The sequence below is a fragment of the Poromitra crassiceps genome (assembly GCF_964638095.1).
Source record: "Poromitra crassiceps genome assembly, chromosome: 20".
Lineage (NCBI taxonomy): Eukaryota > Metazoa > Chordata > Actinopteri > Beryciformes > Melamphaidae > Poromitra > Poromitra crassiceps.
In genome coordinates this window covers 2,383,122-2,397,440 of record NC_139637.1, presented here as the reverse complement: position 1 = coordinate 2,397,440, position 14,319 = coordinate 2,383,122, and the positions used below count along the sequence as shown (strand labels likewise).

Sequence of the window (14,319 nt, the reverse complement as noted above, 5' to 3'; positions counted from 1 at the left end):
GCAACGAATAATAACATTTCCAACAATCTCTACTAATCCAAGTGTGTCATTTTTATTTATTCATTTGGGTGTAAATTAGAATGAAAGATAACTATTTCAAAGACCACTATTTGTACTTTAATTCAAATTTATATTTCATTCAAAATAGCTATATTTGATTCTATTTTCTACTACTCTGATAGTTTAACAACTTTTTATAGCAATATATTTGTAAGTATTTGTGTAGTCTACACAAATACTTACAAATATATTGCTCTAAAAAGTAGACATTTCAAAAGTAGAACAGCCTAAATAATGAAATATGCTGATGAAAAATGGCTAACTGCCGACAGGTTGACATTTCTAACCTGGCAACCCATGGTCCACGTCGTCATTTCCGAAGTCCGGGAATAGGTGCGCACGTTTTGTTACGTGGGGTTGCCCGATTATTTACCGAGTGGTCTGTAACTGGTTGTAGCTTGGCATTAGCTGTGTGTGTGGCACATTCTTTCGTACTGATAACTGGCTGTAGGTGTTGCAATGACAGCTCTCACCTGGAGGGAAGCAGTATTTCGACAGCAACAGTTCAAATAAAAGTGTAGTTTGCTGCTGTGTTGTGTAGGGCCGAGGCGCGGGGAAGGAAGTGTGTCACAATTACAAATCTGGTTTAGAGTCAACGACGTTACCAAGTGTGGCTGAGCGGAGCAGCAGCACGTTACACCAAAATGGCAACCCCCTATGTTACTGACGATGCGGGTAAGTGCTGGTGCATGTGTCTCAGGCCTTTGTTGTTTCAATAGATTTCTCAATGAAACATACTGTAAGTCTGTCACGTTAACTAACCCGACTCCGGTATTTTAGTCAACAGTGACACATGGTTAACGTTGTGGAATAAAAACCCTCTGTAGTAATGCTAACCTTAGCACGAATGACCAGTGTCAGCTAGCTAGCTAATAGCCGTGAGGTGGTGGATAAACAGTTGTTACCGTTAGCTTAGCACATCCTGCTAATGTTGATCTCTAGAAAAGTCATGTGTGATGCCTGTAGGGCTAACGTACGTATAACATTGCAGTATCTCTGCTATAACGCCAAACTAACGTTACTGTACTTTGCCCCTGTGTGGCTATGCACTTTAGCTGATATATATATATATATATATATATATATATATATATATATATATATATATATATATATATAGCGTTGTGTTTATTATTATATTTTTTTATTTAACCTTTATTTATACAGAGAAGGCCCTTGAGAGCAAGCTCTCATTTACAAGGATGCCCTGTTACAGTGCATTTACACATTTACAAAGAAATGACAAAATTAATTTACAGTACAAATAAATAACAAGATAAAAACATTTAGAAAAACAAGAGTAATCCCTATGTAATATCTTCAAGAAGTAGCCTACTCTGAACGACTCTATAGAGACCAATCGCTCCAGTTTTAGAGTCCTGGGAGCCTGTTCCATTTATCAGGAGCGTAAAAGGAAAAAGCAGTCTTTCCTGAATGTGAGGCTTGTGTTTTGTTATGTTTATTGCTTTTGTTTAATAATCATACCTGAAATAGTCATTTAACTAGTTAGTTCAAGAAAGCTTAGTTTTGGGATGTTTGTCTTGATCCTGCTACAGCCAAAGCCAGACTCTGATGCATGTGTTTAACCTTGACAGGTTTATGCATGTAAGAATATCAGTCATTTCTAAAAATGTTGCTTTGCAGGTAAATTCATTGCTTCCACCCAGCGAGCTGATGGAACATGGAGAAAGCCGAGGCGGGTAAAGGACGGTTATGTCCCCCAGGAAGAAGTCCCAGTGTAAGTGCACTTCTCTCTGGCATACAGTTGTATACTGTACACCTTAATAATTAGTGGTGAAATCAATGGGAAAATGTAAAAACAGGGATGCAAACTAGTCACCTTTGTGTGTCAACATTTGTTTGTTTGTTTGTTTGCACATTTTAAAAGCAAACAAGTTAAACAGAAAATAAAATGTATATAAAGAAATAAAAAAACATGTGCAGGTGAGATAGAAACCCACTATGGGTTTCTCTAGAAATCTCACCTAAAGACAAGAAATATACATAACAGTAAATGCAAGATAACAATAGTTAACTTGTATCAATTACATATTAGTTCGTATTTGTGTACGTTTTAATCCCAAAACATGGCACAGTGAATGATTTTGAGTGGTTTTGTGCCTGCCCTGCTATCTGTCACCTTTTTCACTCTCCATGAGTTTTGTATCCCTGAAAAAGAAACAATACTTCCTTTATAGTTAGGCTAGTAGGCTACTGTGATACACGAAAGGATGTTAATCAGCTTGCATTCATTCATTCATTCAGTTTGGTTTTGTGTCTCTGTCTCTTTGCCATTTCAGCTACGAGAACAAGTATGTGAAGTTCTTCAAGGGCAAACCGGGGGACCTGCCACCTGGCATGAGCCCAGCTGATGGAGCGCAGCAGCAAAAGACGGCGGACGGCGACACGGCCGGTCTGTCGAAGACGGCGAAACGTAACATGAAACGTAAGGAGAAGCGAAAGCAGTGCCAGCAAGGCCAGGACGAGGATGTGGAGTCACTAAGGGATGGCGTGGAGAATGTGTCCATTTCAGAGGGCGGTGAGTCTTCACACAACTCGGTGGCACCGGTCTCCGCTTCGGCCCCCGACGACAACTCGGCGGCTTCGGCCCCCGACGACGCCTCGGCAGCAGCCGAAAGGGCCAAGAAGATCAAAAACGTCAAAAAGAAGCTGCGACAAGTTGAGGATTTGCAGCAGAAAATGGACTCGGGGGAAATCAAACAGCCGACTAAGGATCAGTTGGAAAAGCTCGGCCGGGTGCAGGCCTTACGAGATGAGTTAGAGCAGCTTGAGCTCGAGTCTTGAAGCAGATTAGTTGGACAAACTGTTTGAAAATGCAAATCAGAACACAAGACGGGGAAGGGACGTTTGCAGCTTTTGTGATCTCAGCTTCCCTCGAACAAATTCTGCCTAATTGGTTTTGAACATGACCTCTATCTCTGGAGGTGGACACACTCCCGACGATGCTCCTCCAGCACAGATGGACAGGAGATCTACTGTTATGTAGCCGGCACAACATCTCCAGAACTGACAAGCTGTTACACGTTCTACTTCAGAGCAGATCTGTATAAACATTATGCTTGTATTGGCCAGGCCATTCATTAGTCCTGGTGTTTTAAATGAAAACATTGTGACATTGTTCTGTGCATGTGTTTTATTTCCCTTTTGTACCTTTCATAGTATCATCATGTATTACCTACCTAGCCATATAAACTGAAACAAAATAACTTTTCAGTTTAAGAGAATTATGTTTGTTGAGCTTTAGAATTGAACCTAACGTTTTTGTCAATGATTGTATGGCCTCTTGAATTCACACTAATGTTGAGGCACTCTGGGCTTTACACTCATTGTATTAATAATGAATTATTAAAATTCCATGTTATGTCCAAATGTTTCATTATCTCATATTGGGTTTTTTTAGTATAACTCATTCAATAGATTCAGCAAGTACTTGAGGTTAATGTTTCATGAATAACTGACAGTCAAATCAGTTTGGAACAAAATATCTAAATTCTGTCTTCGAAACAGAACATTTTAGAAAAAGAGATTACATTTTAATTTAGTCTTGTGATATTTTTAAAAGCAAATTGTACACTTTTTAATAGCCTAAATGGTTTAATCTTGCAATCTCTAATGTTAGCCAGGAGAGCATGCATTTTCTGAAGTTATCAGATTAAATATTTCCCTGAAATGGGGGGGGGGGGGGGGGTTCTTATTTGGATAAGGGGGGATTCTTGTTTGGACAGTTTGTAGATGCAGACTGCCCTCTCCTGGTGAGAAAGCCACTCTAATCTTTGTCATTTTGTGACACTTGTCTCAGTTCTTTGGCATTAAAATAGTACCAGCGGTGGGATACAGTAACGGAAATGGTTTTGAGCCTGTTTGATGAGTGTCTTTCCCATCTATTCCACAAGTTACATTGTGACAGAAAAGGAGTTGAAGCTCTGCCCACAACCAATTTGTAGCAATGACTACATGTTTGCCACATTGTTTTGTCTGAACAGGATCTTGGTTTGGACACATTGGAATTCGTGGTTGTCTCGGCGCAGAAGTGCGGTTAGATGTTTTTGTTCATCAGATAGTTTAACCATAAATAAAAATAATGTTAAGATTTTATTTATATGGAGGAATTTTGTAGATGTTGCACAAACAATAATATTTATTGAGCATCAGCAGTGTATTTTTGGTACAACTGTGACCTTACACTTTACTTACAAAGAATCGCAGCCTTAATGAAATATCAAGGAAACTAATTTTCACCATAATGAAATCTTGATAGATTGAATCTTACATGGTTCAACTGTTAATACATTTTTAATAGAGGCAGTGGGCAGACCATCTGTTCTTTAATAGTTACACAGAGGTGATAAATATTTTTTTATTTACTTCCTTTGACGTAACAGACATCATCGGACGCTATTCTTATTATACACTCCGAGACAATTAGCTAGAAGCGATGGCTTCGGTAGGCGTGCTCATGCTGTCAGCGTCTGAAATATGTATTGTTTTTTTTACAATCCACACAACACATTCTTGTAAAGGTTTACTGTGTGGTTTTGAGGCAGGTCCTATACAGACACTGGATGATGCTATAAAAACCAGATGCTAAACTAAGACTGTGAGGAGACAAAGACAACAGAGAGAGCTGCACCAACGACAGAAGGAAACATGGAAGACTGATGTAACAGTTCAACGTGTTGGATTGAGTTACCAGCGTTTTCCTCACATTTCTGGAAAAATACCTGTTCTTAAAAATGGAATATATGGTGCTTGTTGCATTTCTGACAATAGCTCCATCCTTTGCCCAGAGCACCAAAGAATTCATGGACGCTGTGGTAAGAGAACACTGCAGACAGGAGATGCTGAAACACAACTTTTGTAAAACTCATATTGAGAATATTTTTACTAGATCACAACATATTAAGCTCTGCAGGTAAGTTTCACCTTCCATCGTAGATTAAGTCATAGTTACTAAACAATGTGCATAGTTTCAGCTGTTCATCCAAACAGTTTTAAAGTAACCAATCTCCAGAACAACTGGATTTGTGACTGTTGCAGCTTCATAATAATAACTGTAATGACACACACACAGCCTATTTGATTCTGATTATATACGATTCAAGTTATAATAATACATATTTTTTACTAAATCAATTTGAATAAATTTTGAAGATCCCCCACACACACACTCATATCTAATCAGAATCACTGTGAGAAAGCTCAATTGATTAGGATGGCTCTTTGGTGAGGAAGAAAAAGGGTGATTTTGGCTGGAATTATTAGGGTAGCTGGGAACAGGTTGCTCCAGATGAGATAGATTGTGGCTTCATAACACCATCATTCCCTGTGGTAAATAAATAATAAAGTAATAAGCTGCACATGAGGGCTTAACAATCCTGTGATTCAGGACTCCTAAAACATTTGGACCCGGAGTTGCAGAGCTTATCAGAAAAAGGCTAGTGATCGATAGCACACAGATAGTTATGTGGTGTAAATAACCATCCTATTCTAAATCAAATGCAAGTAGCCTACTTTTACATGTGTTTTGTACGTCCTGGTAACTGATCAGAAAATATGGGCCTTCTCTCTCTCTTTAGGCCTATTTTAGGAACTATGGCTACTTGCACCTTCCTCTGAACAGTAAGGACCAAAACTATCCACCTGAGGAAATAGTGGACGCTTTAAGGTGACTATCTTTCATCTATTTTCCCCATCTGTGAAGGCTGGCTGACATGTTTCTTTATTCTTAATTTATCTTGTGAAAATACAGATCACATATTCTTATCACTCAGTATAATGTATGTTACATTTATTTACATCTATGTCAAGAGTCTTTCAGAGGGCCACTGACTTACCGATATCAGGAACACTAAATGCAGCCACACTGGCAATGATGAACAAACCTCGCTGTGGTCTAGAGGATTCTTTCAATAACAAAGCTCTCAATTATCGAGTGATGGGTGGGTAATTTATTTTGCAAATTCAGATTCTGCTTGTTGTTAACACAAATATTGACCTAATTGAAATGTGTTTTAGGTTGATATGGTCCATAAAAAAACATCTAATAATCAAACATTTGGCCCGTTCAACAGGTTACTGGCGTAAGAAGATGCTGACCTACCGCGTCTATAATTACACCCCTCATTTGGGACAAGCAAAGACCCGCTCGGCCATCCACAGTGGCTTCAGGTACTGGAGTGACGTGTCACCTTTAAGGTTCAGGGAGCTGCACCAGGGAAGAGCGGACATCAAGATCTCCTTTCACAGAAAAGATAAGACCTGTCCAGTGCCCTTTGATGGCCGAGGTAGGAGACTTTTATTTTTTTTACTTGATGTCCAACTGTAAAATTTGAGAGAGAAAACACACACACACACACACACACACACACACACACACACACACACACACACACACACACACACACACACACACATGCACACACACACACACACACATGGGAAGTCTCAAAGAAATTGCCCAAAAAATCTTTGATCTCTTTATTATTTTTACAAGCATCGTTTCACAACCTATAGCAGATGTATTTCATGTATAGAGGTCTTGAACCTTTTTGTACTGCTAGATGCTATAGATCAGTGGTTCTCAAATCTTTTCACATGAAGGACCCCTAAACTGACAAAGATTAGACCCCCATTTGATAGGAGTTTGTCCCACGGTCCCCCATATGATAATAAGATTGATGCTTTTAGATGTTTTATTACAAAAAGTGTATAAAACCCATGACCAAAATAGTCATTGTGTTACTTATGAATGGAATTATAGTGAAAATAAATTGCCCCCCTTTTGGCTGGGGACCCCATCAAGGACCCCTGGGGGGTCCCCAGACCCCCACTTGAGAACCACTGCTATAGATGTAGGCTGACTGTTGTTTCACAGCAGTAGATAAGGACTCATGTCTCTCGTCAGGGCGTGTGCTGGCCCACGCAGACTACCCTGAGTCAGGCATTGTGCACTTTGACGGAGACGAGCTGTGGACAGAAGGGAAGGAGCACGGCTCCAACCTGATGATCGTAGCAGCCCATGAGATCGGCCACGCCCTGGGCCTGGGCCACTCGCGGTACTACAGCGCCCTGATGGGACCTGTGTACAATGGATACAGCTCCAACTTCAAGCTGCACCCAGATGACATACGAGGCATCCAGGCTTTATATGGTGATGATGGCAGAATAATATCACAGTGTCATTATAGGTGTCCCTTTTATTGCATTGTTTTGCCATAAATATGTGACCCCTTTTCAGGAAAGCCAGGGAAAACTCCCCCATCGAGAAATCCAAGCCAGCCGGTGCCAGAGGGAAATCCTCCAGATCCTTGCAAGGCTACTATGGATGCACTTATGTTAGGTCAGAATGACCTTATAATTGAGATAATAATCATAAAACATTGAGCAATCGTGTATCATCTACAGTACAATGTCTGCACAAATATTTGCTTGCCTGCAGGTCCATTGCACAAGACCTATGCTTTCAGTGGTCAGTATGTGTGGACGGTGTCCAGCAGCGGCTACAACACTCCCGTCCTGATCTCTAGGCTGTGGAAGGACCTGCCGGGGAATCTCAATGCAGCCGTTCACTCTCAGCGGACCGGCAAGTCCTACTTCCTGAAAGGTAATTGATATCTTAAGAGTTTCAAAGTTGGTTGGTTTCAGAGTTGGTTGTCAAAAACCAACTGCATTAACTGCATTGTGTCACAACTGTATTCTGTGCCATAATAAAGGATTTTTGTTATTAAAATGTGCCTAACATACTTTAGTCTTTCCAATTGCTCTTTGGCAGGAGACAAAGTGTGGAGATACACAGGCTTCAGACTTGACCACGGCTTCCCCAAACCCTTGAGCAATATTCCTGCCAACACCGATTCAGCCTTGTACTTAAATCAGAACAAAAAATTGATCTTCATCAAAGTATGTAGTAAAGATATTGACTATTTTGTGCCATTTATTCTTTTTTGTGAATACCTCATCCACTCGCCAGTGAATAATTTACTCTTCGTTTTAGGGCTCTGGATACTGGCAGTGGGATGAAGTCGGACCAACACACTTCAGTTCATACCCCAAGCCTATTGGACAACTCTTCTATGGGGCGCCCAGCGGTCCTGATGCTGCGCTGACATGGACAGATGGTCATATATACATGTTTAAAGGCAGCCAGTACTGGCGCGTAAACCAACACCACCAAGTGGAGAAGGCCTATCCTCGAAGCACTGCAACAGACTGGATGCAATGTGATGACTAGTCCACCAGAGGCCACCAGGGATGGATGATTCAAAACAAAAAATCTGTATAGTAGCAGAAAGAGATGCTTATTTATTTGTTTGAAAATAAAATCTGCACATATGAATCCCTTGCATTATTATTATTATTATTATTATTATTATTATTATTATTATAAGTTCCTGTGCAACTCTGCATGAAATTAACAGAATAAAAATTGTGATGGAAAATTGATAGTGATCGGATGTTTTCCTTTTAGTGGCAATAGATTTGAAAACTATTTCAAAAAGCATTTGCACATAAATAATTGAATAAGACAAACTAAGATTGTTGTAGTAAACTCATAATAAGGCATGTTGCATTCCTGAAATGATCATTAGTTACAGTACATTTAAAAAAAACTGTACTACCAAGCAGTCAAATCTGTCAAAGCTGTCAAATCTTTGGTCAGTTTACTTTGGCATTCATGTGTCGTGTCAGTTATGTTGTGTTATATCTTGTCATCGCTCAGATGGTGATGGTTTGATCTCCAAGAGTCTCAGAGCACACTCGGTGCACGTTGATGTTCCTTCAGACACTGCCGGGCGAGGCAGCAGTCAGTGGCACCATGGAGCCCGTCTCGAAGTCCAAATCAATGACAGTATGTGTGACAGTAGTGCTGAAGCTGCTGGTGGTGGAGGAGCCTGTTCCCATCTGGAGCTCTTGAAGGCTCTGGAGATAGCTCTGAAAAAGGCAAACAAGAGAGGGCAACGTTACTATATCGCACTGATGACCATCTCATTAGACGTCATGGAAGCAAAAAACAATACACAGTTTGTACCTTTTCTACCAGCATAAAATCAAACGAAACTGACGAGATTTAATATCGGGCTATAATTTGTGTTTGCTTGTCAACTGAGAGCGGACTGAGGTCATCCTGGTCTTGGTGTTGTGTACACTTTGATATCAGCTAACTGACAAGGATGGATTATTGAACGGGCCAACCAGGCACAGGCTCAGGGGCCCCAAGAGCTCAGGGGCGCCCCGGCCCCTAGAGCCTGATACATGATGATGCTGTCTTTACATTTACTGCCCTGCAGTCAAAGGGCTTTGTCATTGATATCATTCGCCCTATAATGTTGCCTACCCTGTATAAGAGTCCCTTTACTTGTTGCATTGTGGTGGTGGTGGAGGGGGAGGGGGGTCTTTCTATGAAATGCCTATGCTTGTATGAAACAACACCAGGTCACATCCTTTATATCACACCTTTCTGTTTGTCTCACTGTATTACTCACTGGTTTCCCCTTCCTGTCAGTGTCTCTCTCTCTCTCTCTCTCTCTCTCTCTCTCTCTCTCTCTCTCTCTCTCTCTCTCTCTCTCTCTCTCTCTCTCTCTCTCTCTCTCTCTCTCTCAATTCAATTCAATTCAAAGGGCTTTATTGGCATGATAAGGTGCATCTTACATTGCCAAAGCATACATTAGCAACACTTAGCAGTTACAAAGAATCAGAAACAGAAAACAAGACATTTTGTTACCGAGTAACATAAATCACAAAATCTGAAGATATTCAAAGAGGAAGAGAAAAGAAAATTAAATGGAATGTGATAAGATAGAATATAATAGAAGACTATTGTTGACCGGGATCTATTCAGAATAATAACAGAACAATAATAAACAGGCAGTTAAATGGTGATAGTGCAAAATAGTGAGCAATTACAGTATATTAACAAAAATTCACAGAATCTGTAAATAACCGGTTATTTTGAAATCTTCAGAAGAGAGAGAAAAACAAAACAAAGCAAAAAAGAATAAAATATAATAGAATAAGATCAAATAAAAATTAGTGTTGACCAAAAAACCTATTTGGAACAACAAATTTAAAACTTAAAAACTTAAAACTTACCATTTTAAATGTAAACACCAAAACCAATAAACTGGATGCTAGCGCAAATAATACAGTGTGTTAAGTGTTCTGTGTTTCAGCCACTCTCTCTCTCTCTCACACACACACACACACACACACACACACACACACACACACACACACACACACACACACACACACACACACACACACACACACACACACACACACACACACACAGGTATCTGTGCCCAAGGGTCTTTTGTCTCATAGTCATAATCCGCCTATGGCTGTACTGACCGGGGCGAGCACATCCCCAGCGTAGCGCTTCAGAAGCGGAGGCCTACGCCGGCGTCGTGGCTCAGTTGGTCTCCTGGACTCTCTGCCTCTGTGCTGCTGCATCTTGGCTTGTGTCCGCTGTTTCCTGAGTGTAACTGGGGAGCATCCACACAGGCACAGGCACGGGGAAAGAGACAGAAAAGGGAAAGGTTTGGTATGGTTTGGAAATTTGGCCTGATTATACAACCTTACAGAAGAAACCGAAGGTGTTATTGAGCTGTTCTGTGGAAGGGGAGGAGCCGAAGGGGGCGGGAAGGTGGGTGCTGAGGGTGCTCCACCACCCCCCGGTGGCAAGAGATGGGATTTTCGAAATTGTTGGATTTGGCTGTCTTGTGTGTCTTTATACCACCAACAAAATGCATTAAAAATCAGTTTGTGCTTCCCAGCTCTAATCTTATTTCATACGCTCTCTCTTCAAAAGTGTTTGATTTTCATCATAATCTGGTTTTCCATAATAATAATAATAAGTTCAATGTTTAACCCTGATGAAGACGCGTTGCGTCGAAACGTTGGTGCACTTAGCCTATTAAAAAAGAAACCATTTCACCAGTGACCCGTGTGCTCCAGATCCTTCCTTTCCTGTGATTATCCTCCTGTTCTGAGAAGCACCGTCCTCCCTCTGCGGGGGAGCTGAAGCGCAAGAGATTCCTTTCTTCAATAATAAGTTCAGTGTTTATGCCTGTGTTGCTGTCTGTTGTAGTGTAAAACGACTAAAGGGAGAGCAGGTGCTTGCATGAAAGTGAGTGAGAAAAGGAGAAGATAGTGAATAATGACATCACAACAGTATAATCCTAATGTTAATTTAAAATTAAATATTCTTCTAAATATGGATAAAAGTCCCAAAAACTCAAATTTTCTTTGACGCTGCCTGAAAATTCAGCACCCCCCTACTTAATAATTACAGCACCCCCTACTTAATAATAGTTCCAGCGCGGCCTGGAGGAGCCTGAGTTTGAATGCAACAAAAAGTACCAGACATCATACATTTTGGAAGATCTGCTTCTTCACTATAACATTTTGAATTGATTTTGGGGGTATTATTTTGTGTCACACTCACCTTCTGTGTGGGACACTCCCTTGGCGGTGAACTTCCACTGCACCAGCACACCCATCAGACTGAAGACAGGACAGATCCCGGTGATCGCCCAGTTGAACCAGCACAGCGGACGAGGCTGGACTTGACAGGAGAGGTCGTACACTTGACCTGCCAGCGTGAACGTCCCCACCAGGTAGTCCACGCAGAGCATCACCGCTGTCGCCCCGAACACCGCGGTGGAGATGACGGTGAACAGCTTCTGCCACTGAAGAGTGAACACCGCGGTGACGACGCCGGCTGCCAGCACAGCGACGAGAGGCACCCACACCGGCGTCAGGCTGTAGAACTGTCCGATCAGCGCCAGGCCGGCCAGGGTGAGCAAGCACCCCAGCTGCAGGCCCGTGAGGAAGAGTCCTATGGTGTACACCAGCATGGTCATTAGACCACACAGCACCCCTACGCCCAGGCCGATCCCAGCCTTGGCCTCCATCCCCAGCTGGCTGTCCAGCACAGGCTCCTTGTGGTACAGCAGGAAAACCGCCGCTGAGCCCAGCATGAAGCCAGAGAGGAACATGACCAGCTTGAAGCAGCGGTAACCTGAAGAGCACGATAAAAAAAACGTTATATTCATTTTTCTCATGAAATCTACTCCATAAATGTAACAGTCACACTAGAAATAAGCATGCTTATTGCCGGATGAGATGGTCCAGGGGCCAGGGCCGGCCCTGGGGCCGCATTTTGCCCATGTGTGTGGTCTAGAGTCTACCACTATATATATTTTTTTCTGTTTTTCTCCTGCTTAGCAAGCATTTACATTTGCAAATTCTCTTGAAGACAACAACACGCTTATTTAATAATTGATGGGAACACAGACCTTGGCAATGTGTGTGTTTGCATAACGTTGCATGTGCCAGGGAGCAAGGCCACAGGACACTTCTGATACAAAATGGACGGCGATTTCAGAATTTTCAGCCTTGCAAACCTCTCAGGGATTCTCGCGAGATCATGAATGCCAGAAAGGCCACGAAGGACAGAACAGTTGCACCCTTCAAGTTTTGAGAAAAGGAGGCTGCATTTCTTGGCTGCCTTTGAAGGAGCCTTTGAAATGGGACAGCCTAGGTCGCGCGCAATGACGCAATCGGTCTTCAAATCTAGCCTTGGTGGACTGCAGCACCTGAATTGGGACACAGCTACAGTCTGTGTTCATTGGATGTGTCAGGAGGACACAGTCTGTTCATTGGATGTGTCAGGACACACAGTCTGTGTTCATTGGCTGTGTCAGGACACACAGTCTGTGTTCATTGGCTGTGTCAGGACACACAGTCTGTGTTCATTGGCTGTGTCAGGACACACAGTCTGTGTTCATTGGATGTGTCAGGACACACAGTCTGTGTTCATTGGCTGTGTCAGGACACACAGTCTGTGTTCATTGGATGTGTGTGTGTGCACATATTTTCTCAGTGACGGCAAGCACAGAAATAGTGCTATGTTGAATCCTTTTACTCAGTATTGCTTTGCTTGGAAAATACAATGCATGTATTATTCTGAATAAATTCCTAATGTATTACCACAGCAGTTGCCTGGAATAAAAAAAAATACCTGATACTTAATTATGCTTTTTGGGATTATGTTTAATTTTTGTTTAGATGAAAACACTATTGATTCATAGCTGACATCAAAATTCTAATTTTCCAGGTTCAGTAGCTTGAAGCCAATGAGGTGAGTTTTACTTCGTCAAACCAAACGGTTCAGCTATATTTAGAATCTGCAGAGATCGCATAACATTTCACTCTGACCAAAACCTAAAAAAATGCGGGTAGAAAGAAAAAGTAAAACTGTTTTTATAAGCATTTTACGAAATGTCTATGGGAAAATAAATTGTGGAAGAAAATCTCTGGTACAGTGCTGAAGCAGGAAGTGACGTTCCCTTTGCCTCTTTGCCTGAATTCAGAGAGGCCTCTCCATCTGCCTCCCCCAGCTAGAGGTTTATCTACCCTGAAGCCTGGCCTCATAGCTTGCCCACTACGGAATCAAGTGAGCCAATGAAATACTTTTAGGATGAAAATCAATGACAGATTATGTTCAATTCAAATATAGTGAGAGTAAATGAAGATTATGCCATTTTAAAAATGTAATAGCTGTACTTCTATAGAGCAAATTGTGTACATTGACATTTAAAAGTCTGTATATTATGCTTTATATTCGTGCTCATTATCATGAGTAGGCTACTTACCGAAAAAGCAGTAGATGAGTCCAAATGAAAGGCATATAGAGCAGACAGTGGACGGGATGACTTCATACTTCTTCCTAATCTCCAGCACACATATGTCCACCTCAGCTAAGCTGGGGCCTGGTGGCTCATCAGTAGCATTGAGCCAAAGATCTGCCATCTTGCAAGAGTTTTCCTATTGTTGTTCACTGGAGGCTGGAGAGGAATGCACTTTGTTCATGTCCTGTCCTGCACCTGCACAAAGAGGAAACCTCTTGTCAGCTTTATTCCAAGAACAAATAAGATTTCATCCCTTGTTTTGTTCCTAGCTGGGTTCCAGCGTTATGAATCATCTGGTCACATAACGAGGGAAAAACTCTGTCATGTTAACTGAACTTTTGTTCAGGATATACATGATCAATCTAATTTTAAACATCTAAGGCATCCCACAACCCACGTCACATTCAAATGAACAACACGCCCCCCCCAGAGTCTGTGCTTTAAGAGTGTGATGTGTGAGAAACTCTGATTTCCTTTCCCATGTGCAGTTAAGTCCAGGAAGCAGAAAAGGAAACTGGGGATCCCCTCTGAGTTGTGCGCGTCT

At 41.6% G+C, this 14,319-nt stretch overlaps 3 protein-coding genes across 3 annotated transcripts; 2 read left to right on the top strand and 1 right to left on the bottom strand.

Moving 5' to 3' along the window:
* The first annotated feature begins 522 nt into the window (after nucleotides 1–522).
* pym1 (PYM homolog 1, exon junction complex associated factor) lies at nucleotides 523–3,508 on the top strand. The gene is made up of 3 exons (XM_083656618.1): nucleotides 523–735; nucleotides 1,705–1,798; nucleotides 2,361–3,508. Exons 1-3 carry the CDS (start codon nucleotides 705–707, stop codon nucleotides 2,863–2,865), a joined length of 630 nt encoding a protein of 209 aa, XP_083512744.1. The 5' UTR covers nucleotides 523–704; the 3' UTR covers nucleotides 2,866–3,508.
* A 1,306-nt stretch (nucleotides 3,509–4,814) lies between these two features.
* Nucleotides 4,815–8,311, top strand: LOC310794488 (matrix metalloproteinase-19-like; the record flags this gene model as incomplete). The annotated part of the gene is made up of 9 exons (XM_083656469.1): nucleotides 4,815–4,895; nucleotides 5,658–5,746; nucleotides 5,890–6,020; nucleotides 6,153–6,365; nucleotides 6,986–7,231; nucleotides 7,319–7,420; nucleotides 7,520–7,684; nucleotides 7,853–7,980; nucleotides 8,075–8,311. 9 exons carry the CDS (start codon nucleotides 4,815–4,817, stop codon nucleotides 8,309–8,311), a joined length of 1,392 nt encoding a protein of 463 aa, XP_083512595.1.
* A 345-nt stretch (nucleotides 8,312–8,656) lies between these two features.
* On the bottom strand, nucleotides 8,657–13,896 carry LOC310794575 (transmembrane protein 198-like; the record flags this gene model as incomplete). The annotated part of the gene is made up of 4 exons (XM_083656553.1): nucleotides 8,657–9,012; nucleotides 10,432–10,565; nucleotides 11,528–12,103; nucleotides 13,740–13,896. The coding sequence occupies 4 exons, from the start codon at nucleotides 13,894–13,896 to the stop codon at nucleotides 8,860–8,862; spliced, it is 1,020 nt and encodes a 339-aa protein (XP_083512679.1). The 3' UTR covers nucleotides 8,657–8,859.
* Nucleotides 13,897–14,319: the final 423 nt, after the last annotated feature.

Bases quoted from the DNA above. Each gene is read 5' to 3' on its own strand.
- pym1 (XM_083656618.1), top strand. From the start codon at position 705: ATGGCAACCCCCTATGTTACTGACGATGCGG. The intron at 736-1,704 runs GTAAGTGCTGGT...GTTGCTTTGCAG, and splicing joins CTATGTTACTGACGATGCGG to GTAAATTCATTGCTTCCACC. The intron at 1,799-2,360 runs GTAAGTGCACTT...TTGCCATTTCAG, and splicing joins CCCCAGGAAGAAGTCCCAGT to CTACGAGAACAAGTATGTGA.